General features: G+C 45.4%; 1 protein-coding gene across 9 annotated transcripts in view; it reads right to left on the bottom strand.

Moving 5' to 3' along the window:
- Positions 1 to 25,168, bottom strand: part of CNTRL (centriolin) — an 89,310-nt gene that overhangs the window by 2,951 nt on the left and 61,191 nt on the right. For 6 of the 9 annotated variants that reach the window (XM_027550687.1, XM_027550681.1, XM_027550680.1 and 3 more), the window contains 18 exons: positions 23,954 to 24,146; positions 21,124 to 21,254; positions 20,846 to 20,986; positions 20,617 to 20,743; positions 19,617 to 19,781; positions 18,539 to 18,698; positions 16,727 to 16,842; positions 16,429 to 16,646; positions 12,862 to 13,019; positions 11,703 to 11,776; positions 10,491 to 10,679; positions 9,653 to 9,878; positions 8,011 to 8,216; positions 6,830 to 6,970; positions 5,274 to 5,546; positions 5,045 to 5,107; positions 2,167 to 2,373; positions 179 to 265 (listed from right to left, as the gene is read on the bottom strand). In XM_027550687.1, coding sequence (XP_027406488.1) covers positions 206 to 265; positions 2,167 to 2,373; positions 5,045 to 5,107; positions 5,274 to 5,546; positions 6,830 to 6,970; positions 8,011 to 8,216; positions 9,653 to 9,878; positions 10,491 to 10,679; positions 11,703 to 11,776; positions 12,862 to 13,019; positions 16,429 to 16,646; positions 16,727 to 16,842; positions 18,539 to 18,698; positions 19,617 to 19,781; positions 20,617 to 20,743; positions 20,846 to 20,986; positions 21,124 to 21,254; positions 23,954 to 24,146 — 2,848 coding nt within the window. In that variant the 3' untranslated portion in view covers positions 179 to 205. The remainder of the gene's footprint in view (positions 1 to 178; positions 266 to 2,166; positions 2,374 to 5,044; positions 5,108 to 5,273; positions 5,547 to 6,829; positions 6,971 to 8,010; positions 8,217 to 9,652; positions 9,879 to 10,490; positions 10,680 to 11,702; positions 11,777 to 12,861; positions 13,020 to 16,428; positions 16,647 to 16,726; positions 16,843 to 18,538; positions 18,699 to 19,616; positions 19,782 to 20,616; positions 20,744 to 20,845; positions 20,987 to 21,123; positions 21,255 to 23,953; positions 24,147 to 25,168) is intronic. The other 3 variants (XM_027550685.1, XM_027550684.1, XM_027550688.1) reach the window with 3 other exon arrangements.

Raw genomic sequence — 25,168 nt, 5'->3', positions numbered from 1 at the left:
ACAGGTAATATTTGAGTACTTCTTTGGAAAAATGTTTTAAGATGAACCACCATACAAAATTACCCAGGATAAAAGTTAGATGGTTACTTTGATTAAGACTATGATAAGCTACAACTCAACATCTGCCAATTGAAAGTGCTAGTTATTTATAAATAAAAGAACTTTTTGTAACATGTACCCTGTGAGCGGGAAGCTGAGGACAGCATCAGTGTCGGTAACTGCCTGCTGATGGTGATGGACCTTGTGGAACTTGATGGAAGGAGCTCTGGAAGAAGGAAGATAAAACGTTAGGCTCAGAAGCCAGCCCCCTAACTCCAACCTAGTTCAGATTTTCATCCCACATACCCCTAGATTAAGACTCAGGGACCCAACGTACTTCTAACAAACCCCTCTCTACGCGCTGTGCCTCTCGCGCCACCTCTGTTCCCTTCCTGGACCCGGGGCGCCTCAGGTCTCCTCCGGCTGCCACTGGAGCTGAAGAACTCAGCTGGCGCCCACACCCCTGCGCACCCGTCTCCCGCTCTTCCGGGCTCACCTCCAAAGTCATCTCTACAAAGCTCTCTGCCTCTGACCTTCTTCCTGCCCTGAGGCCCATGACGGTTTTGGCCTCTATCTGACTTGGGTCCTACCGTGGAAGATTTAAGGTGATCATATTCACATCTTGGCTCTGCTGCTAATGAGCAGGCTATGGTCTATTAAAGATGCAGACTGGCCTTGGATGTTCTTGGGCTCACAGACAATACACTGCTCTGTGGTAGAGAGAGATCAGCCTCTAAATCCTCGTTTTGTGTTTCGCTGTGACCTTGACATTTCTTGTTTTCTACAGTTTCTTCATATAGAAGGATGAATGCTAGTTCCCAGGAGTAAGTGAGGCAGTACACATAGAGTCTGGTGCACACACAGGCGTGCAGAGGCACTTCGTCTGACTCTGTGGCCGTACGCACTGCAGCCTGCCCAGGCGCCTGTCCGTGGGACTCTCCAGGCAAGAATACTGGACTGGGTTGCCATGCTTTCCTCCAGGGAATCTTCCCAACCCGGGGATTGAACCCACATCGCAGGCAGATTCTTTACCGCTGAGCCACCACACCCACACACTAGGCATGCAAAATGGTAGCTATTATCTGTCTGACAGGAATATTGTCTTACTATTTAGGGACTCCATGAATATATTTTACGTTCCTCCTAAATAATTACTAACCTCATCTAGGTCTCACACAGAAAACCTGTGAAATCTTGTGTTGTGCTTTTTTTTTTATAGACTCTGAATTAAGAGTTCAAACTTCGCTTAGGACTAACAATTGGCACAGTCACCTTTCCCAAGTGGACAGACTAAACTGGGACACAAGTTGGCTTCAGAGGTCCAAACTCTTCTATTTTTTACTGTGCCACATGGCTTATGGGATTTTAGCTCCCCAATGAGAGGCTGAACCCGGGCCCTCGGTGGTGAAAACACAGAATCCTTAACCACTGGACCACCAGGGAATTCCCTAAACTCGTATTTACCAAATAGACAATAAGGAAATCCAAAGTGGAGAGCCTTCATGGGAGAGTTAACTTTGTCCCTGTTTCCTAGTTGATTTCCTAAATCAGCAGCTTGTCCTCTTTACGCATTTACTACCAACCAGTTGATTCCAGTTTCCCAGGGACCATGACAACTTTTGCGAGTCTTCCCTAAGACAAGTTTCCCTGAGATTTGAAGGTGACAGTCGTGTCCTTCCACCTTCAAATCTTGGGGAAACTCATGCCCTTTGGGCTTCCCTAGTAGCTCAGCTGGTAAAGAATCTGCCTGCAATGCAGGAGACCCCGGTTTGATTCCTGGGTTAGGAAGATCTGCTGGAGAAAGGATAGGCTACCCACTCCAGTATTCTTGGGCTTCCTTGGTGGCTGAGCTGGTAAAGAATCCGCCTGCAATGTGGGAGACCTGGCTTCAGTCCCTTGGTTGGGAAGATCCCCTGGAGAAAGGAACAGCTACCTACTCCAGTATTCTGGCCTGGAGAAAAACCATGGACTGTGTGGTCAACAGCACCACAGAGTTGCACAGGACTGAGCGACTTTCACTTTTCACTTTTTCGTGTCCTTCTGAGTCTAACTCTAGGCTGTGGGCCTCAAAGCTTTCAGGGACTTTCCATGTACAAGCCAGACCACTTGTGAAGAGCCTCCTCCTACCTGACTTGGTCCAAGATGGGAGTCCTCTGCAAGGGAAGATTCGAGCTGAGACAGAGTGGCTGACGACGTGGACTCCACAGACGTGCTGGTGACCAGCTCCCCTAAGGCGTCGACCTGCCTCCTCAGGCTGTGTAACGTGCCCTCGGTCTGCCGCTTCCCTTTGCTTAACACCTCTGCCTGCTTGGACATACAGTGTCGGAGCTGGGCCTGGAAGCGTTACAGGAGGACTTAGGGCTTTACAGGGGGAATGTGCCAGAACTAGTACTGAGTAGCTTCCTCACGTTTAACATTTGAAAGGCAAATCTGTCAGAACACAGAAGTGGCTGCTGAAAACCCTTGTCTTCAAAAGTTAAAAAGGCGGAGCAGGCGGGCAGGTGCCAGACGGCTCTTCCGCGTGTCGTCACTGCACCTTAAACTCAGCCTGTGCGCTCCACTGTCACAACACGCAGGGTTTCCGCACCCTCCTCGCTGGACGCCTGCTCAGACTCAGACGATGGGTTTACACTGCTATCATCAGTGTCTCCCAGTGCTTGGAATCCTCAACCCCACACTGCTTCCTGGCTTCCCCACGGCACCTCTGAAATGATCCTCTAATTAACGCTGCCAGCAAGCACTGTCCCACAGAACGCTCTGTGACGACAGGAATGTTCCCTGGTCTACATCTGCTGCCTTCTATGGTGACCGCTAATCGTGTGGCTGCCAAGCACGTGAAATGTGGTACCTGAATTTTTAACCTGGTTTAATGACAGTGAATTTCCATTTAAACAGCCACGTGTGGCCAGAGGCTATCTGATGTTAAGCGCCTTCTCTCACTCGGGACTGCACGTGGCTCCCTCTCAGCCCTCGAGGCGAGTGGCTGCTCCCCAGCGATGCACGCTGTCCTCTCTGGTTCTAACCGCCTCACTCATTCCCAGCTCTCCACTATACTCTTCACTCCTACATTTTAAGTCAGGCCTCAGGAAGCATCACTACGAACAAAGCTAGTGGAGGTGATGGGATTCCAGTTGAGCTATTTCAAATCCTGAAAGATGATGCTGTGAAAGTGCTGCACTCAGTATGCCAGCAAATGTGGAAAACTCAGCAGTGGCCACAGGACTGGAAAAGGTCAGTTTTCATTCCAATCCTAAAGAAAGGCAATGCCAAAGAATGCTCAAACTACCCCACAATTGCACTCCTCTCACACGCTAGTAAAGTAATGCTTAAAATTCTCCAAGCCAGGCTTCAGCAATACATGAACCACTGAACTTCCAGATGTTCAAGCTGGTTTTAGAAAAGGCAGAGGAACCAGAGATCAAATTGCCAACATCTGATGGATCCTCAAAAAAGCAAGAGTGTTCCAGAAAAAACATCTATTTCTGCTTTATTGACTATGCCAAAGCCTTTGACTGCGTGGATCACAATAAACTGTGGAAAATTCTGAAAGAGATGGGAATACCAGACCACCTGACCTGCCTCTTGAGAAATTTGTATGCAGGTCAGGAAGCAACAGTTAGAACTGGACAGGGAACAACAGACTGGTTCCAAATAGGAAAAGGAGTACGTCAAGGCTGTATATTGTCACCCTGCTTATTTAACTTCTATGCAGAGTACATCATGAGAAACACTGGGCTAGAGGAATCACAAGCTGGAATCAAGACTGCCGGGAGAAATATCAATAACCTCAGATATGCAGATGACACCACCCTTATGGCAGAAAGGGAAGAGGAACTAAAGAGCCTCTTGAAAGTGAAAGTGGAGAGTGAAAAAGTTGGCTTAAAGCTCAACATTCAGAAAATTAAGATCATGGCATCCGGTCCCATCACTTCATGGGAAATAGATGGGGAAACAGTGGCTGACTTTATTTTTCTGGGCTCCAAAATCACTGAGGATGGTGATTGCAGCCATGAAATTAAAAGACGCTTGCTCCTTGGAAGGAAAGTTATGACCAACCTAGACAGCATATTAAAAAGCAGAGCCATTATTTTGCCAACAAAGGTCTATCTAGTCAAGGCTATGGTTTTTCCAGTAGTCATGTATGGATGTGAGAGTTGGACTATAAAGAAAGCTGAGTACAGAAGAATTGATGCTTTTGAACTGTGGTGTTGGAGAAGACTCTTGAGAGTCCCTTGGACTGCAAGGAGATCCAACCAGTCCATCCTAAAGGAGATCAGTCCTGGGTGTTCATTGGAGGGACTGATGTTGAAGCTGAAACTCCAATACTTTGGCCACCTGATGCAGAGAGTGGAGTCATTTGAAAAGACCCTGATGCTGGGAAAGATTGAGGGCAGGAGGAGAAGAGGACGACAGAGGATGAGATGGTTGGATGGGATCACTGACTCGATGGACATGGGTTTGGGTGGACTCCAGGAGCTGGTGATGGACAGGGAGGCCTGGTGTGCTGCGGTGCATGGGGTTGCAAAGAGTCGGACGACTGAGCGAGTGAACTGAACTGAACTTACGACTAAATCCTAGACACCTATTTTCAGCTGCCTACAGACAGACACCCTTCCCTGTGTCTCATGAAGCCTTCAAGCTCAACATATCCTGAGCCAAACAGCTTCTCATTTGACACCCAAGCCTACTTTTCTGGTTTCCCCAATCCCTCCCCCGATCACTGGCCTGTGAGCTGTGTTTTGATCAGCGCATCTGTATTTTCTGTCTGCAGGTCCTGTGAGTTTCAACTGAGGCAAAGCAGCGTTACCCAGGGTTAGGAACCCTGCGCTGAGCACCAGAGCTCGTGGGTCTGAACCCTGACCTTGGTGCTGACTAACTGTGATGCCAACCTCTCTGAGCTTCGATCATGTAACCTATAAATCTGTTGTGACGGCTGCGACAGAGCACTTTCCCCGCTCTCAACAGGCCAAGCATCTTATACTTTTTTTTCTTTCAAAAGGGCCACCTTGAGTCGGTCCTCACGGTGCCGCAGCTTCTCCCGGAGCGCTTCTCCACGCCAGTGCTCATCCTTTTCAGAGGAAAAGGGAGCCATCAGAGAGTGAGCAGCACCGTCACAACCAGCCCGCCTTTCCCTCCTCCCACCCTCCAGTCCATGTCAGAACTCATCTGGGGCGGTGGGGACCAAAGGGCCATTTTAGGAAGTCCAGGGAACAGCAGGATAAACAAGCCCTTACCATTATGTGAACGCGAGAAAAATGTAGTTTCTCTTCAAAAGGTGATGGCTTCTCACTCAGGGCGAATGGAAAGTTCTCCTTCAAGCTTTCCAGCCCTCCATCTAGGTGTTCGCTCCTTTCCAGAATGGCCTCCAGGTCTGCTGGCAGCTCCGGTAGAAACTGGTTGAGGTTCTTCAGGCTGGCTCTGATCTCGTCTTTCACTTCAGACTTAAGTGTCCTCATCGCTTCACTGATTTCTACTTGTCTTCTCTCCAGGTCTTTCTGGTTTACCATCTACAGAGCGAGTGAGAGTCAAATACCACCAAGTACTAGAACTGAAGCATTATTATTTAATGATTTAATATTTTAAATACAGGTATAATACACCGAAAGACCTACAAATGTTACTTATTATGATTAGAACCGTAAAAACTTGTGATTTTTCCAGCTACCCAAGTATGTCTAAGCTACCGAGTCAAGGATTTCCTGGCCTTCCAACTGGAGCCATGCCTGTTTGGAGAAGCCCAGGGCAGCGCTGCTTGCAGATGGCCCACACTATTGCAGTCCGTCTCGCTGCAGCGGGGCAGCGCTGGGCTCCAGGCTCACTTCCAACAGTCATTACCAGTGCGAGTTAGGGCAAGCTAGCTAACTTCTAAACCTCCTGTATCCTGCAACGTGAGAGCTACGTGAGAATTTATATGAGGCACCTTAGCGGTCCTCAAAGGAGAAAAGGGGCATTTACTGAAACAAGTTTTAAGTGGTCTAGGTTATAAATGTTAGCACTTAAAGGGGCTTAGAAAAGGTCTGCTTGAATGTTTTTATTTTACACATGAAGAATCTGGTGGTGTGGGAGAGATCACTCTATATGGCTCTGTCCATAAAGAGCTCAGTGAAGATACCACAGTCATACTCACTGCTAACTGCCCTCCCAAATTTACAGAGGCCAGGGGGCCTTTCAAGTAATTTTTTCTTGAGCCAAAGGGGTGTGTGTGTGTGTGCGCGCGCGTGTGTGTGTGTTGGGGGCGTGGTTATAGGAACAGATGAAACTAAATGGCCACGTGGGGTCACCCAAAGGACAGAGTGTAGCAGGGTCACTCGAGGGGTCTGAGCAGCCTGACGAGACAGCTCTGGAGTGAGCCAGCCCCTGACACGGGCTGAGGGACACGGCGGGGTCTAGGGTGAGACCCTCTGTCGAGGACGAACCGTTCTCCTCTCCTCGGCCTGGCTACACAACAGGCGATCAGAGGTTTCCTTGGGAGTTTGTCTCTTACAGACTTGTTTCTGGCATAAAATCTAGTATTTCAACACAGCACTTTGGGACTTGATAAAATTTTATGCTGAAGAAGTGTCATTTTTCTTTCAAAAACTAACAAGTTTGGTGAACTTAACGCATTTCAAAAGTGTATCTTGGGGGCATTTTAAAAGTGTATCTTGAACAAATACTTTCTTCTTGTGGAAAGTTCTAAATTTCAAGACTAGAAGAACAATCTGATCACTAGTCTGACAGTTTTCACAGAGCCGTGCTCCTTGCACGAGCGTGGCTGAGACGCGCCCCGCGCCCGGGGCTGCGGGCGCACCTGCTTCTTGAGCTCCGCGTACTCCTGCTGCATCTGGCTGAGCTCCCGCATCAGGCGCCGGGCCCGCTCGTGGTTGTCCTGCGCCACCTGCTCGATAGTCGCCATCTCCTTCTGCATGGAGCTGTTCTCCTGCTTCTGCTCCTAGCAAGGGAGGAGGAGAACGACTCTGGAGGTGGGCGCTGCTGCCTGGCACTCGCCATCTCTGAGCCTTCGTTTCCTGTCTGGCCTCCAGCTATAAAGGGATGATCGGCCGGCCTCCTGCAGCAGCGGCGGCAGAGCTGGAGCAGAAAGCCTGAACCCTGGGTGTGCCGTGTCAGCACAGATCCGGTGACCCTCCCCTGTCTGGGAGATGTGAACAACAGCCACCATCACAGGGTTCCTGGGAGGGTTAAAACCTAGACATCTGCCCACTCCCGTCACAGTCCTGTTGCACGTCACTGGCTGTGCGTGGTATCGCCCTCTGGGAGATACATCCGGATGCAAAGCCACATTCACACTGCAGGGCGACATGAACCCCTCCAAAGGGGGTTAGAAAACCCTCTTCTGGGACAGTACCTGTCGCTGCCTGTTGGTCTGGAGGCATCTGAGTGCCACCACCCACAATTCATCTCAGGGATAAGAGCATGACAGATTGAACCTCCTAGTTTTAGGATAATGATTAATTAAAGCTGATGCTGACCAAAAAGGGCATGATGAGAAGACCTGTGAGCACAGACTGCAGCTGGGGAAGAGGCTCTTCAGAAGCTCGCCCGCCCCCAAACCCCTGCACCCCCGCTGGAGAGGTGCGCAGAGGCTGGCTCGCCGAGGGTGCTGTCTGAGCCTGTGATCAGCGTTCCAGCCAGACAGCCAACTCCGCTAGGGCTGAGCCCAGACGCAGGCAAAATCTCCCATTAGCTTCAGGCACAAACTATGCACAAATGTACCCAAAACAACAGTTGGGTTAGGGACTGGGTTGCCCGGTCATTTATTTTCTCTACATGGAAGGCGTCATGGCACAAGCCACCGGGGTGGGGCAGGGGGCACAAGCCGCCAGGGCGGGGCGGGGGCACTCACGAGAAGGGTCTTCTCATGGAAGGCGTCAAGGCACAAGCCGCCGGGGTGGGGCAGGGGGTACGTCACCGCACAAGCCACCGGGGCAGGGCGGGGGGCACAAGCCGGTGGGGTGGGGCGGGGGCACTCACGAGAAGGGTCTTCTCCAGCTGGCTGCGCTGGGTCTTGAGCGCTTCCCTGAGGCTGGCTACCTGCTTCTCAGCTTTCTTCCTCTCCGTCAAGAACTGGTTTCGCAAGAGGCTGAAGTCTGCCCTCATCGAGTCCGCCTCTTTCTGAAGAGCCAGCAGCTCAGCTGACTTTTCCAACAACTGCTGCTCCCGTTCTGAGAGCTGTTGTTCTGAAACAGCATTTCAGGCAGTTTAGCCCGAGGCCCTGGGCTGGCTAAGGGCAGACTGCACAAGGACGAGACGCTCACTCAGGCACTTTCTTCCACCAGCCAGTTGTCTAACTCTCCCCTGACCCACAGCGGCGGCCCAGAAAAAGGTTCAGAGAAGGGTGCCTTTTGATGTAGTTTGTTATTGAAGGACCTGATTCCAAAGTGACAGGCGGCCACCATTTTCTGAGTCTTTGAGACTGGAGAGCACCAATTCTGTGAGGTGCAAGGAACACGGAGGAGACTACTGAGATGCTATTTATTTATTCACTTGCTTATTTAAACATCTATTCAAGTCCTTCCTCCACTTTTAAAATTTTTGGCTGCTCCATGAGGCACGTGGGATCTTAGTTCCCCAACCAGGGATTGAACCCGTGCCCCCTGCATTGGAGGTGCAGAGTCTTCATCACTGCACAGCTAAGGAAGTCCCTGGAACGCTTTTTTATAAACCTACTTTTAAATAAAGGGAGGTACATAGTATTTCTTCCTCCATGGGAGGCCGTGCAGGAAAAGAACAGAGGATTTGGAATGGCATGAGTCTTATTTTCTATAGAGGAACCCATTTCCTGGTATTTAATGGGAATCGTGCATGCAGACACCCAGTGCATGGTGAGTACACTCAATAAACGATGCTCATACACAACAGTGATATTTAACACAGATTTTTCTAATCCACCTGTGTAAAGCAACACCCTGCCCAGATATCACTTCTCACGCCTCTGGCACGGTCAGACTCGGCATATTTAGGTTTGTTTCAAAATGAAAAGGGTTGGGTCTGAATCAAGAGTTCCCAGGGAAAAAGGAGTAATAATCCTTTCAAAACCCAAGTCCTCAAAGTTTCCGCAGGGGACAACAACATTTTCTGAGCATTATTAAAACCTGAAGTCTAAGGGAAAAAAATTCATTTACTGACGTAAGAACCATCTTTTGCCCTTGAGTCAAGTTCATTAATATACGGCTCAAAAGAATAAACAGACCGAATGGCCAACAACTGTATCACAGAACTGTTAATATTGCTTTTTGTAACAGGTTGAGATGAAATGGATCACTGCTCCAAAGCTCGGAATTAATGCACTTTTATAGAAAGCCTTTAGGGCGCCTTGTGGCACTTCTTTGCCTTAATATTCCACTTCCTTGAAAAAGCGTTCTCAAAGACAGTGACACACTCAAGGACAAACACCTGACTGTGTCGAGATCGAATTCCATCTCCATAAAGAGAGTCTGCTCCCTCTGGGCCCGCCTCCTCAGCTTTCACAGGACCCGGAGGACCGAGTGAGGGCGGCCCCCATGCCGCTCCTGCGTCCTGCCTGGGCCACGGCCGAGGCCGGGCCTCCTCTACGCCTTTGACAGTCAGCGGGTCCCCCAGCGCCCCACCCCTGGCAGCGCTCCGGGATACATACGGGTCTGGGACAGCGTCTTCTCCAGGGTCTCACCCCATCTCTCCTCCTGCTGCAGAGTCCTGGCGCGCTCCTCGGCCCCCAGCACCTGGCTGAGCACCTGGTCCAGGGCGTTCTTCTGGTCTGCTATTTCCTTTTCCAGCTGCTGCTGCTGCTCCTGCAGGGTCGCTCGACTGGCTTCTAACTTTTTTTCTTCACTTTCTCTCTCTTTCTGGAGTCTCTGAAACGTCTTATTAGAGAACAACCTGTTAGTCATCAACTAACTGTGTCCCGCAGGAATCTTCATGGGCACTAGTCGGATTCCAGTTCAAACAGAAAGTAGCGAGCAGCCCACGGTGATAGAGAGGGAGTTCTCCTGGGGTCAGGTGGGGACGGAAAATGATTTGGCTAGCATGTGAGGAGGGGATATGCAGGAACCAACACATGGCCACCACGGTTCTTTATGGGGCCTGTTCTACAGTCTTAATGGTCCATAATATTAATACCAAGGGAGTCAGAGAGTTGGTGTGAAATGCCCCTCAGGTCACACAGGGCAGGTTCGGGTGAGCAAGACCCCAAGCGGGAGCTTCTCAGCAGCGCCGCGCCAGGGGAAGAGCGCTCCCCGAGTGGCAGTGCCCCCTTGCCTGCCGCGCGGGTGCGGTACCGTCTCCTGCTGGGCCAGCTCGGTCTCGTCTGCCTCCACCTCAGACCCCAGGGGAAGAGCGCTCCCTCCCGCGCCAGGGGAAGAGCGCTCCGCGCGTGGCCAGCTCGGCCTCGTTCGCCTCCACCTCAGACCTCAGACCCCAGGGGAAGAGCGCTCCGCACGCGGCAGCGCCCCCTTGCGTGCCCGCGGGTGCGGTACCGTGTCCTGCCGGGCCAGCTCGGCCTCCTTCGCCTCCACCTCCGTCTGAAGCGCTTGCAGGTGCTGCCGCTTTGTTGCCTCTTCTCTTTGGCAGACTTCCAACTTCTTTCTGCGTTCCTGGAGGTCCTCCTGCAGCCTGGTCTGCTCGCCAAGCAGGACATCCTGGCGCTTGGTGGTGTGGAGCAGGTCCTTCAGGTCAAAGAACAAGCTCCAGCCAGGGACAGAGCCACCCTCTCTACCGGGCTAGTGGCACTGCCGCACCGCCTGAGCCCGGCGGACACAGCCTGAGAGCTCCACAGCCTCCATCATCGCAGTAAACAGGCGAAGGCGCCCGGAGCTCAGTGTGACCACCGATCCCTCTGCCTAGTACCTAAGATGGCAGACCCTCAGCAAGAGACTCAGTTCCTCCGAAATTTAGCCATCTTGTCACTGAGGTGGGAATAAACAGCACCCACCTCAAAGGATTGCCAAGATTAAGAAAAGCTGTGAACAAGCCTTAACTCGGACTGAAAATGAGCCTAAAGTCATGGTTTTGTTACCATCTGAAATATTTATACAGGTTAAAAAATTCACAAAACAATAAATACTTCCTTCTTCAAAGAACCCTAATTAAACACTTTTGGAAAAGTTACCATATTTCTAGTAACATAGAAAATGTTCATAAGAACCCGTGTTAAGACTTTTTAGAGGACAGAATAAGCTTTATACATCTTAGAAACAGAATCTTCAAGGTAGAAGGAAGAGAATTTAGATGTCTAACCCGTAACGTACAGAGTAGAACTAAGGTCTAAAACTTGCTTGAGGTTCTTTGGAACTCAGCTCACAGCAGTACTCTCACAGGACAACACTGAATCACTGCAGGAAGACGCTGAGAAGCATCAAGGCCTCATTTGTGCCACGGGGAAGAGAGGTCCGTCTGGTCCCTGAAGCCCTCAGAGTGGCGGCTGACCAACTATGGGGCTCTTCTAGCCAACACCCCTGACTTACTAGCTTTGAGCAGAACACTGTTTGAATGGAGAATTCTAGGGCTAAAATAAACTAGAAAATTACTGCTCTGCATCAAAGGTTTTGTATATATTACATTTGTGTTAGATAAATGGCTCTAGAGGACCTGCTCATATCAGAAGGAACCAGCCTCTTTGATTTGTTACTTCAAGCAGCTATCTGCACACCTGCAGGACATTACCGGAAGATGACATCTGTTAGGCTTACCTGTTTCGCTAGGTTCAAATGGTCTTGGACATCAGCTAGTTCCTCCTGTAATGAGTTTACTGCTTCTCGTTTTTCTACAGAAATAACATTTACATAGACTAAGAAATACATATGTATACATTTTCCAGTTTCCCATCAGTCCCCTTAAAAATGTAGACTGAAAGTGAATTTATACTTCCTTCTGTTAGGGTATAACAGGTGACTATGCCACCCTACCTTATTCAAGGCCAAGAGAGAGGTACATGCGCAAGCCAGATCTGGGCTTGGAGCCTTATGTTTTTTAAAGACTTAACATATTAAAAAAAAAAAAGATTAACATGTTCAAAACCTCATGATAAAAAAAAACTCACACACGATACCTACTGTTGATGAGGTGTGTGGTTTAAAAACAGGTGCCTTCCACACTGCTGATAAAAATGTAAATTTGGTACAACGCTTCAGGAAGACAATTTGAAAGTAAATTTTATTATCTGTACTGGTTTTGTCCCTTACTAACTGGGTGAGACCAAGCAAGTCCCTTCTCGCTTAAGCAAGTCCCAAGGAAACTAGGCTTACGTTGGCTTCTTTAAATGGGTGAAACAATAGTTTCTACCTCATAAAAATGTTATAAGAATTAAACGATAAAATGCATAGGAAACATCTACAATCATGCCCAGTACACAGGAAGTGTTCAACAAGTATACTGTTGGCTGGAATTACTTAGTAACTTATAAGTAAACAATCATGCAGATTCATAAAGATTTGGTCATAAATACGTCACTTCCATTTTTGTTTTTAAATCTATACACACACACCACCCCTCAAGGAAAAATCTGGAAGGATATTTACCACATTGCTAGTAGAAATTATCTCTGAAGAGTGTGGTCAATAGTGATTTTTGTCACTTTGCTATGTTTTTAAAATTGTTCTCTAAGGAATATGAATTCATTAAAAAAAAAAAAAAGCCAGCTTTATTGAGATATAATTCACATATAATGCATTTCACCCATTTAAAGTATGCAATTTCACAGCTTTTGCTAAATTCAGAGTTGTTCAACCATCACCATACCTAATATTAGGACAATTTCTCACTTCTGTTTCTGTAATAAGAAAGCAAACCATTAAACAAAGACTCCAGCAGAAGGAAGACGGCCGCCTCCCCCGCCGCGCCCTCTCTTACCTTGGAGCTGCTGCTGCATGGCCGTGATGTCTCTGTGCAGGGAGAGTTTGCTTCTGTTTAGCTGGTCTAGCTCCTGTTCCAGTTTTCTGATATCCAATTCCAACTTTTCTAAGTCTGACTGCTTTGCTTTGCTATTCTCTTCTGTGGCTGCTAAGACCCTACGATACAAGTGAGACCATCAAACACAAAATGTCCAAGCACAAATACCAGACAACTAACAAGCAGTGTTATGTGTCACAGCACAGCTGTGGAGTCTGGATGACATTAATAAGTTAATAATATTAATAATTTACTAAAATAACAAACATTAATAAGTATTAACAAACTGTAAGGCTCTTCAACTCATTCTCAAAAAAACCCCTTATTTTCAGCTTTCCAAATAGAACATTTGGAAATGTTTGTCATTTCAAAAAGTGACTTGCTAAAATTGAAGTTTTATAAAAATCAGGGATAACATGGATAGCACTTATAATTCCAAACGTGATTAAAATGGACTTAACTATAAGTGAAAAAGCAAAAACCACAATTTTATGTATAATGCTGCTAAGCTGCTAAGTCACTTCAGTCGTGTCCAACTCTCTGTGACCCCATAGATGGCAGCCCACCAGGCTCCCCCGTCCCTGGGATTCTCCAGGCAAGAACACTGGAGTGGGTTGCCATTGTCTTCTCCAATACATGAAAGTAAAAAGTGAAAGTGAAGTCACTCAGTCGTATCCGACTCTTAGTGACCCCATGGACTGCAGCCTACCAAGCTCCTCCATCCATGGGATTTTCCAGGCAAGAGTACTGGAGTGGGGTGCCACTGCCTTCTCTGTTTAAGATTTGTCAAAAAAAAAAAATGTATGTATGAGCATGTGTTCCTTTACGTGAACAGGAATCACACACTATGGACTGGCTTTGGTCTGGCTTCTCTCACTGAGCAGTCACTTTGAGACGCACCCACGGAGTTGCGTGTTGTTAATACCCATTGCTTTTTATTGCCCTGTAGTACTCTATGGCATGTTGCTACTGTACAGTCCCTAAGTCATGTCCGACTCTTTTGTGACCCCATGGACTGTAGCCCGCCAGGCTCCTCTGTCCATGGGTTTCCTAAGCAAGGATACTGGAGTGGGCTGCCCTTTCCTTCTCCAGGGCATCTTCCCAACCTGGAGATCAAACCCACGTCTCCTGCATCGGCCGGCAGATTCTTTACCATTGAGCCACCAGGGAAGCCCATTCTATGGTATGCCTGTGTGTGTGCTCTGTCATGTCCAACTCTTCGTGACCTCATGGACTGCAGCCTGCGAGCCTCCTCTGTCCATGGAATCTTCCAGGCATAATACTGGAGGGGATTGCCATTTCCTACTCCAGGAAATCTTTCCAACCCAGGGATTGAACCTGTGTCTCCTGCATTGGTAGGTGGGTTCTATACCACTGTGCCACCTGAAAGTCCATTCGATGGTATGGATACACTACAATCTGCCGACCCATTCATCAGCTGATGGGCATTTATCATGTTTCCAGTTTATGGCCACGTCGGCTTTAACCTCTGGGCTTCCCAGGCAGTGCCAGTGGTAAAGAACCCACCTGCCAACGCAGGAGACACAGGAGACGTGGGTTTGATCCGTGGGTTGGGAACATCCCCTGGGAGAGGGCATGCCAACCCACTCTAGTCTTCTTGTCCGGAGAATCCCATGGACAGAGGAGCCTGGTGGGCTACAGTCCACAGGGTCGTGAAGAGTGGGACACAACCGAAGCAATTTAGCGTGCTTGCGTGCGCGAGCACACACACACACTACTCGTTTGCACCTCTAGGTGTGGGAAAGCTAGATCTTCTGGTAGGTGTATGTTTGCATTTTTAAGTCTAACTGCCAAACTATTTTCCAAAGTGGTGGTCTGACATTTTATACTCCCACCAATTGTGTATGAAAGTTCCTTGATAGAATTTGGTATGGTCAGTGTTTAATCTATTCTAATAGGGATGTAATGATATTTAGTTGTGGTTTTAATTTGCATTTCCTTAATTATTAATGACACTGAGCATCTTTTCATGTGCTTATCTGCCATTTATCTATTTTCTTAAATAAAATGTTCAAATTTTTGCCTATTTGAAAATTGGTTTCTTCATTTTCTAATTACTGAGTTTTGAGAGTTTGTTATACATGTACATACATCCTGGGTACAAGTCCTGCATCAGACACACAGTCGCAAAGATTTCTCTCCCAGTCTGAGATGTCTTCTTATTGTCTCAACAAGTGTCTTTTGAGAAACAAGTTTTTTTTCTTCCAGCCACACTGTACAGCCTGTGGGATCTTAGTTCTACAATAAGGGATTGAACTTGCCCTCTTGTCAGTGAAAACATGGAATCCTAACCACTGGATCACCAGGGAATTCTCAAGAAACAGAAATTTTAAACTTTGATGAAGTTCAATTTTATCAATTTACTTTTTTACGGATCATGCTTTCAGTGTCTTATCTAAGGAATTTTTGCCTACTCCAAGGCCACGAAGATTTTTTTACCTATGTTTTTTCTCTTACAAGTTTTACATTTATGTTAATGATCCATTTTGAGTTAATTTTTATACTTAGTGTGAGTATAGACAAAGTTCATTTTTTTGCAGTGCTTTTAGCAACATATTTTGAAAAACCATCTCTTCTCTGTTTTGCATCTTTGTCAGCATCAGTTGTACATGTATTTGTGAGTTCACCTGCAGACTTTCTGTTCCATTGTGTTGACCCACCTACATATCTTTTGGAGAACGCAATGGCACCCCACTCCAGTACTCTTGCCTGGAAAATTCCATGGACGGAGGCGCCTGGTGGGCTGCAGTCCATGGGGTCACTAAGAGTCGGACACGACTGAAGCGACTTCATTTTCACTTTTCACTTTCATGCATTGGAGAAGGAAATGGCAACCCACTCCAGTGTTCTTGCCTGGAGAATCCCAGGGACGGGGGAGCCTGGTGGGCTGCCGTCTACGGGGTCGAACAGAGTCGGACTCGACTGAAGTGACGTATCAGCACCCACCTGTCTTTACACCAAGACCACAGTGTTTTGATCATCACGGTTGTATACTGTGTTAACATCACATAGTGTTAGCTCTGAACTTTTATTCTTTGTTAAAGTTGCTTTGGTGTCATATCTAAAAAGCTTTATATTCTAGGTCCTCTGCATTTCAATATGAATTTCAGAATCAGATGGCCACTTTCTATTTAAAAAGTCTGTTGGGATTTTAATTGTGATTGTTTTGAATCTACAGATCAATCTGAGGAGAACTGAATCTTAACAATGGGTTAATACTGGGCCTTCCTACCCACAACAAGGTATATTTCTCTACTGACTTACATATTCCAAGCATACATTATTTTACTTAAATCACAAGTTATTAAAAAAAAGTGCTTTAAGGGAGGGAAAAAAAGCCTAAAAGGAAAATTCATCCCAAAATGCTACTGGTGAATTGTACTGTGATATTGAGTTTGTGGTGTATTTTGTATTTTTTTTTGTCTTTTCCAATTTTTAAAATAGTGTGTTTATAATGCTTTAGCCTTCCAGAAGGGGCCTTGCAAGCTTATTTGCTCCTGCTCTCACCGTTTGGTCTGTGCCAGCTTCCTCTCCCAGCTGTCACATTTCTCCTCGAGATCTTCCTTTTGTTTGCACAAAGATTCAACACACAGCCGCGACGCTCGGGCCTCAGCAGTTACCCGCTCAGTCTCGCGCTTGTCCCTCTCTAAGACCTGCTTCTGCCACTCCATCTCCCCTTTCTGTCGCAGGGCTGTCTGCTGCAAATTCTCCAACTGCAGTTTCTCCTAAAGAAGAGAAAAGAGGACTCAGCTGTACAAATGGAGACCGAGTGGTTTGCTCCCAGTAAAATGCCTGTGTGTATTACCTCCAGCACGTCAACCTGAGTCTTCTCTAACTCAGACATCTTTTGCTCATGCTGTAGCTTCAAAGCTTGCAGCTCATTGTTTTCAAGTTGCAACATGTCCAGAATATTCTTAAGTTCTAAGAGAAACAAAGCATGGTCCAGGCTATTAATTGAATGCAGAAACATTTACAAAATAAACAGAAAATAATGCTATTGGCTGATATAAAAATAGGTAATAAAATACATATTTGTTGTGCTGAATTAATGGAACTAATTAATTGCATTTTGAGCGAAAAAAATCCTTTAAAAGTACTGCTAAACATTAAATTGCTGGAAAAATTTAAACACATATTCAAAAAAGATCTAGTTCTAAAAGAACTTACCCTACCTAAAAGAATTTAAATCAAACAAAAACTTCAAACTGTATCAGCTGAAATTTACATATCAATTCTTTTGTCCTCTGAAATATAGATTTCTAAATATTAACTATTTTTCTGATTATAAGAATATTTGTTCATTACAGAAATTTTGAAAAAAGTATAAAAGAAAAAAATTAAAACCCATCATTATCCTACCATCCAAAGATGATCACTACTGCAATAGCACTTTGATAATTTCCTTCCAGAAGCTTTTGTGCGGGCATATACACACCCCACACACATACTTTAATTTTTTAATATTTTGGTGGCTCAGACTGTAAAAAAATCTGCCTGCATTGTGGGAGACCTAGGCTCAATCCCTGGGTCAGGAAGATCCCCTGGAGAAGGGAATGGCAACCCACTCTAATATTCTTGCTTGGAGAGTTCCATCAACAGAGGAAACTGGCAGGCTACACAGTGTATGGGGTCGCAGAGTCGGACGCGACTGAGTGACTTTCAGTTCACTTGAGACTTCAACAGCCTTCTTTTTTTTAAGTTTTTTTTGATGTGGACCATTTTTAAAGTCTTTATTGAATTTGCTGCAACATTGCTTCTAGTTTATGTTTTGGTTTTTCAGCTGTGAGGCACCTTAGCTCCCCGACCAGGACCAAACGTGCAGCCTCTGCACTGGGAGACGAGGCTTAGTCACTGACTGCCAGGGGTCCCCATACGCACATATTTTAAAACAGATTAAGACGACATTCAATGCTTAGTTTTTATCTTTTTTTCACTCTTCTTTTATCAGTATTTTTGCATGCCATTAAATGTTAAACTATGGTTTTTAAATTGGTCGTTTCCAAATTTTGTCATTATAAATTCTACTGTAAGTAACTCAGCTTAATTTGTAAAATAAGGAAATTAAGGCTTATTTCTTAATAAAATTGAAAAAGAGAAATAAATATTGCTGTGATGTGCATAAATGCTTGCCCTCTCTGCTGCTGCTAAGTCGCTTCAGTTGTGTCTGACTCTGTGCGACCCCGTAGACAGAAGCCCACCAGCTCCCCCGTCCCTGGGATTCTCCAGGCAAGAACACTGGAGTGGGTTGCCATTTCCTTCTCCCATGCATGAAAGTGAAAAGTGAAAGTGAATTTGCTCAGTGGTGTCCGACTCTTAGCGACCCCATGGACTGCTGCCTACCAGGCTCCTCCATCCATGGGATTTTCCTGGCAAGAGTACTGGAGCTTGCCCTCTCTAGATAAATAGAAATAGCTACCTAGTAAGTTTAACAGCTGTGTATTTTAAGAGTTTAAGACACTGGGAGGTTGTTTCATTTTATAATTCAATCAATAGCCTATAAGTGGTCTTCTTTCATCACACTCTGGTAGCAATGAAAATCCTGCTTTCAGTCAATTTAAATATTTCATTTATAATCTGCTTTCCTCTGATTAGAAATAAGGTTAAACTTTAAACTTACCAGTTTTATGTTTAGACATCTGCCCTAAAACTACCTGAAGATTTTCTTCCTCTTTTTCAATTTCTTGCTTTAAAAGTGAAAGTTGATTTTTTTTCTCACTAATCTGGACATTCAGTTCTCCTTTCTGAAAACTCAGTTCTTCCAGAAGACCTTTTAGTTCCTATGCAAAGAAAAAAAAAAAAACAGAAAAAAGTCAACCCACCTCTACCAAGTTATGAATAGAAAATACTTTAAAATCAATTCTGTTAATTTTATTTTTAAACTTTACATAATTGTATTAGTTTTGCCAATAAAAAAATAAAAGCAATCCCCCCACTTCCCACAAATACATTAAGTAAGAATAAACAAAAAATATTGAACAAATAAAAAATAAAAGTGATGGCCATTAAAAAAAAATAAATAAAATAAAATCAATTCTGTTATTAACTGTCCCGCATATAAATTATCATTTGAAAACAAGCTCATCTTTGTGTTTTACATTAAGAATAGCACTGTATTTACACTAACATATCCTAGTATAATACAAGTAAAAAAGTAATATAATATCTACATTTAAAATGTATATGCAGTTATTACTATGGGCAAGGCTGTATGTTACAGAGAGAAAAGGCTGATTCAGATCCATCTCCTGCCCTCAAGGGGCTGTTAGCACCTTTTGGGGAAGTAAGGCCGGGAACAGAAACATGATCAAGAAAGGCTAAGGTTCTGTAGGAAAACTGTAGAGCGTCACCAAACTCAGAAGCAAGATAAATCACTTCCAGGAAAAGCTGGGGAAGCCCCTTAGTGGCGTGAAGCTGAACTATGCAACTAGGTCAGATCCGGGCATTCCCAGAAAGGGATTCCTGAAGAAACAGCATGGGAAACACAGAGGCAGAAAACAGAAAACCTCGGCACGTCCAGAAAACATGGAAGGCCAGCTGCACACAGCAGCCCCAACGCGGCTAGAGACCACCAAGCTGACGGGACAGGGGCGGCGAGATTCGGGGATTCATATTTGCATCTTGGGGGGAACCAACGAAAATATCTCAAAATAAAGCTACAGAACTACAGGACTCTTAAACACTACTGCGAGACATACCCTGATGTGGTTGCACTTCTCAGTTACTTCAGTTTCTCCCAGCCTCAGCGCTTCCTGGAGGTCAGCTCTGGCCTGGACCATGCTTCCCTGGAGTAGATGCAGCTCCTCCTTCTTATGCCCCAGCTGTCTGTCCAAGACAGCCATCTCCTGCTGCTGACCCGTTACCTGCATTAAAGAGAGGGAAGGAATACATAGCTTGACAAAAGTGCTGAGATGGAGAACACTTCGTCCAGCCGAATGCTGTGCGGAGGTGGTACTCTAACTTTAGTTATCTTAGCTGCAAGAGTCAGGGGGCCGGGCTGGGGAACGCAGGCATGAAACGCCTGATAAAGGCCCTGAGCTCACTCAAATCACAGCAAAACAGGAACATGAGAACCGTCCCTCGACCATTCCTCGAGTTACGGTTTTCAAAGAACCTCCCTACCTGTCCTTCATTCCAACTGACACCACCCTGGCACTGCCCTACATGTACTTCATTCCAACTGACAGCACCCTGGCACTGCCCTACGTGTACTCCATTCCAACTGACACCACCCTGGCAATGAGAGTTAGGCAGGGATGTAAGAAATTTACTCGTTTTGTAAATTTAAAACTTACAATTTTAAGGGCAATACATATTCAGTTACAGAAAAGCAGAAAATGCAGACACGTGAAAGGAAGAAAACAGACAACATTCACTACCCTCCTTCATCAGATGACCATGTTTGTACTTTGGCAGAGACTAAAAATTCAAACACAAATATTTATACACACATTTAACATAAATGATCTCAGAACAGATCATGTTTTGAGACTCACTCATTCAATAAGATATTGTATTGAGGAGATTCAAATTCGGGTTGGGCTCTATTCTTATCCGCTAGGATATATGGCCTCATTCGTACTTTACTATGTATTTGCCAGTCTCTTCTACAATCAGACACATATCATTTTTATAATCGCAACACGAATGGAGGCTTCCCAGCAGCATGAACTGGTTTTCAAGGTGGCTGCTGCATACCTGGCTCCTCAGCTTGTCCAGCTCCGCTCTCTTGGCCTGCAGGAGGGCCTCCGACTCTCTCAGGACCTGCAGGTGGTGATCCTCAGTGCGCACTGCCGTCTCGATGTCTTTCTGCAGCTTCTGCAGCCTACAAAGCGCCAGCAGTACCAGAGCAAATCGGCAGGGAGACCGAGCCCCAGGAGCCCCCACCCAGCGCAAGCCTGCGAAGCCGGGCAGAGGCCGTACTTACTCTTCTGTTAGTTTTTCCTTCTTCGTGTTTAAACACTGGAAGTCTGAGTCTTTTGCTGCAACAACTTTGTTTATCTCTTTCAAGATTTCTTCTTGCTCGGTTCTGTGCTGCTCCAAATCCTTTGTGTCCGCCTGCAACAATCTGAAACACATCGCTTTATTTCCCCCAGACTCCTTAGACTTGATGTGTTATTTCTCCTAAAGCAATTACCATCCTCTTAGACTCAAGCCTCCCATTCATCTCACTGGGTATATCGGTGGCCGAGCGCGTCTGCCTACCTGAGCTGCTGATCAGCCTTGACAAGGCTAACAGCTGTTTCCTGAGCTCTCCTTTCTAACTCCTCAGCATCTTTCTCAGTTTGCAACAAATTCCTCTTGGCATCAGTGAACTTTTCAACAGCATTTTTCGTCTAGAAAAGAAACTGTCATTAAAAGCAAGTCAGCTGCAATATTCTCTTACAACTGTTGCTATTGTAAATTGGCACAACTCTTGGAAAGCAGCAATACAGAAAGAGTGATAAAAATGTTCATTCACTTGGACCCGCCAGTTCTCAGAAAAGAATTCAGAAGAACTGCTATATAAAACTGCTCATTGCATACTGAGATAACGTAAGACTTGACAAATAACTGAATTAACTGATAATGCATCAACACAATGCAATACTGTGTAGTCTTTAAAATAAGATGACAAGGTAGTAACATGGAAGAACGTTAATGATAAAATGTTAGCTGAAAAAAATAAATTCAAAGGGGTACAAGCACTCTAAGAGTGACCATACAAAGCTGTATCTTGTCAACAAAGAGAAAGGCTTTGCAAAATTAAACATTGTAATTTGAGGGTGGTGAGATGGTAGATGATCTTCTATTTAAAAATAATCAGTAGTATTGTTATTTTTTTCAATTAAAAATTATCTAAACCAAAACAACCACCCCCCCCAAAAAAAATTTAAAAAGAGAAGAAAAAAGTGAACAAATAGCTACCCATTTAAGTGGCAAAGACGTTATTTTACCAAGATTCCCTCCACAGAGATTTTTCTTTCAATACATTTACTAGTTTATTTCTGGCTGAGCTGGTGTTCCCTGCTGCACGTGAGCTTTCTCTAGTCACGGTGAGGGGGGCTGCTCTCCAGTCGCAGCTGCAGGCTTCTCACTGCAGTGGCTTCTCTTGTTGCGAAGCACGGGCACCGGAGCTCGGGCTCAGCAGCTGTGGCGCACAGGCTGGTTGCTTTGCGGCACGTGGAAGCCTCCCGGGCCAGGGACTGCGCCGGAGTCTCACACACTGGCAGGTGGATTCTTAACCACCAGACCGTGGGAGTCCCTAGAGACTCTGCCTTTGCTCTCGATATTATCTTAAGTAAAATTCCATTACTCTAAGGATAATTTAATTATGACCGGGAATCAAATATTTAATACTTCTGAAGTATTTCAAAACCTTCCTATACAAGATTTGGCAAAAATAGCATTTTTTTTTTCCCTATCAGCTTGGTTTCTTTTTCTGTCTAAAATAAGAGGCTTAAAAACAATGTCATGAGAAATCCAAAAGCAGAGTATCGTTAGAACTTGGTTGAGCAGTGACTCACTGTTGAGCGGAAACACTTTGTATTGCCGTTGCACTCAAGTCAGAGATGTCTATATGTGACACTCATCTAGTAAATACTCTGTGTGGATGCAACAGGGTTTGGCTGGCTCCCGAAGTGCTAAATATTTCACCACACTTCTTTCCACTTTGGACGGCCAGTTTCGACCAGATTCATCAGCAAACCACTGGACAAAACTCGTGACCCACTACGGAAAGCCAGCATGTCTCCAGCAGTTTTTTATCTCCGTGTATGTCAGGTTTTAACAAGTCTGGCACATTCCTTGCAGCACTTTCTCCTTCCTCTTCCTCTGGAGCAAGCTGCCTCCCTGAGTCATTTCGGGAGGATGAAGGAGGAGAAGCTTATTAGCCTGAACCTAGGTTCACTTCCTCTCTCTGCCAACTACCGGTCTCAGTAATCTTTTATACACCACCAACAGATTTTTCTCTGGTCCTGCTCACACCTATTTGCTCTCCCAGTGATCTACCATATGACAGAAGAATGGAAAAATGTCCCCCAAGAAGATGGGGACATTTTTCCATTCTTATAAAGCCACCACTCAGAATTACTTACATAAATCCTTCGTTTCAGCTCCTGGGTAACAGATTTCTATTCATTCAAATTGGTCCATGTTGAAACAATAATATAAAAATAGTAGTTCCTGAGGTGCCCCATATGGAAAAGGGACTTTTTTTTTAATCCTGGAATTCCCATCTAGCTAAAAAGCTCTTTTGGTGAGGCAGGACTTCAGCTGTGTGACCACAGGCTAGACCAGGCTCTGTGAGTTACATCTGTGACCATCTAACAGGGTTGCCAGGAAAGTTAAACGAAGAGGTATTTATAAAACAGGCAACATGTGGCCTAACAGGCTCAATAAGAGGCAGTTCCTTTCCCTCCCCAAATTACTCTGTATTTAAGTCTCAAGAATATTACTTCAGGCCAAAAAATACTTGATTTTGTATCAACTATCAACTTGGAGAATAAACTAAGAGTCTGACAGTGAGGTGCACTGTTATTTTCTAAGACTATAAGAGTAACCCATTTAATAAACATTACAGCCCAAGTAACTTTTAAAACACACAGGATAAGGAGGTGGGGTCTGTTAGGAACTAAACGACTTTCAGGAGCTTTAAGTATCCTACTTCATCTCACTCACACTGGACGGCCTAGGCTGGCTGTTTTTGCTGTGCTGGGTCTTCAGAGGTTCAGCAGTCGCAGCGTGCGGGCTTAGTTGCCACGCAGCATGTTGGATCTTAGTTCCCTGATCAGGATCGAACCTGTGTTCCCTGCCCTGGAAGGCGGATTCTTAACCAATGGACCACCAGGGAAGCTCCCCAGCTTAGATTTTCGTAGCCTGAGTTTACAGTTGAGGAAAGCAAAGCTCGGAGACGTAAGTGACTTGCCCAAATCCTCGAAGCTCCTTAACCAGCAGAGTGCAGCCTGACTCTGAAGACTGCGCTCTTACACGTTCTCTTTCTAACCCATCCTGCTGATGACAGTAAGCCACCTCCATCCAAGCACACAGCACATACTTTCTCTGTTGTGCATGAAAGTTCACTCTCGGCTTCCGCCAGCAGTCGGTCAGCCTCCCTGAGCTCTGCTCGACGTTTCAGGAGAGTCTTCTCGATGCACTCAATTTCATCTACAATATCTTCATGGTGCTTGAGTGATTTTTCTATTTCTAGCTCATTCATAAGACTCTCAACATTTCCATCAATGAAGTCTCTAAAAAAATTCACACACACACACAGAGATTTTAAATGTGACCATATTAACACCTATAGCCTAGTGATAAAAAGATGCACGGTGACTTTCTAATACGAGAAGGGATGGGACAGACAGCTACATCTGATTAAGCTCAAGCTCTATGTTTACCTTGGTTCAAGGTCTAAGTATACATAAGTTTAAGGTTATGTTACCATATTTTTACTCGACGTGGCATATTGCTGACAATCAGTGAATAATATGTATAATGTATGATGCTGCTGTTTTGTCCTTTTAAATATAAAGATTTTTTTTTTAATCAGCACTTAGTCAAGACAATGCTGATAACTTCACCTCTTCTGTGGTATAAAAATAAAGCAAGCCACTCCCAAGACAACCATCCATTTCCCTCAAAATTATTCTACATTTCTGCCAGAGTAAAATTATGGTGATGATATCTGACAAATCAAAAAGCATAACACAGGACTTAGTAACACAAGGCTAAAGTCAAAATTGCTTGAAAATGGGACTATCTATACAGAAAAACATGAAAATAAACTTAACATGTTAACAGTTTGTCTTTAAATGAATACAGACAATTCTTACTTTTTTCTTTGACCATTTTTGTGTTATCCAAATTCCCCCAAATGATAATTTATTTTTATAACTAGGAAAAGAAGTGGCTGTCCCACTGGCCTACATCCCCCTCAAAAACTTCACCCCCTCATATACACCTACAAAAATGAAACAACCATCCTGTAAGCCTTCAAACACCTAGGCCCACCCTTCTCTCGGCAGCCCTCGCTCTTTCCGGCCAGGTCTCTAAGTCACTCTTGCATTTGCTCCTAGAAGGCAGGGACCGTATCTTACCCACCTCAAGGTCCTCCACGGGTCTTCCTCCATCCCTGGCACACGGGCCAGTCTGGCTAAATGGACAAAAACTGAGGAACTGTCGTAATTCATGGTCTAGTGCAGAAGATGGGCTTCTGTGTAACTGACCCGTGCAGCAGATACTGCATTGGCTAATGAGCGCTATGCCAGAC

Source organism: Bos indicus x Bos taurus, chromosome 8, assembly GCF_003369695.1.
Source record: "Bos indicus x Bos taurus breed Angus x Brahman F1 hybrid chromosome 8, Bos_hybrid_MaternalHap_v2.0, whole genome shotgun sequence".
Classification (NCBI taxonomy): domain Eukaryota; kingdom Metazoa; phylum Chordata; class Mammalia; order Artiodactyla; family Bovidae; genus Bos; species Bos indicus x Bos taurus.
The sequence above is the reverse complement of the archived record's forward strand: the minus strand, read 5'-3'. Positions and strand labels throughout refer to the sequence as shown.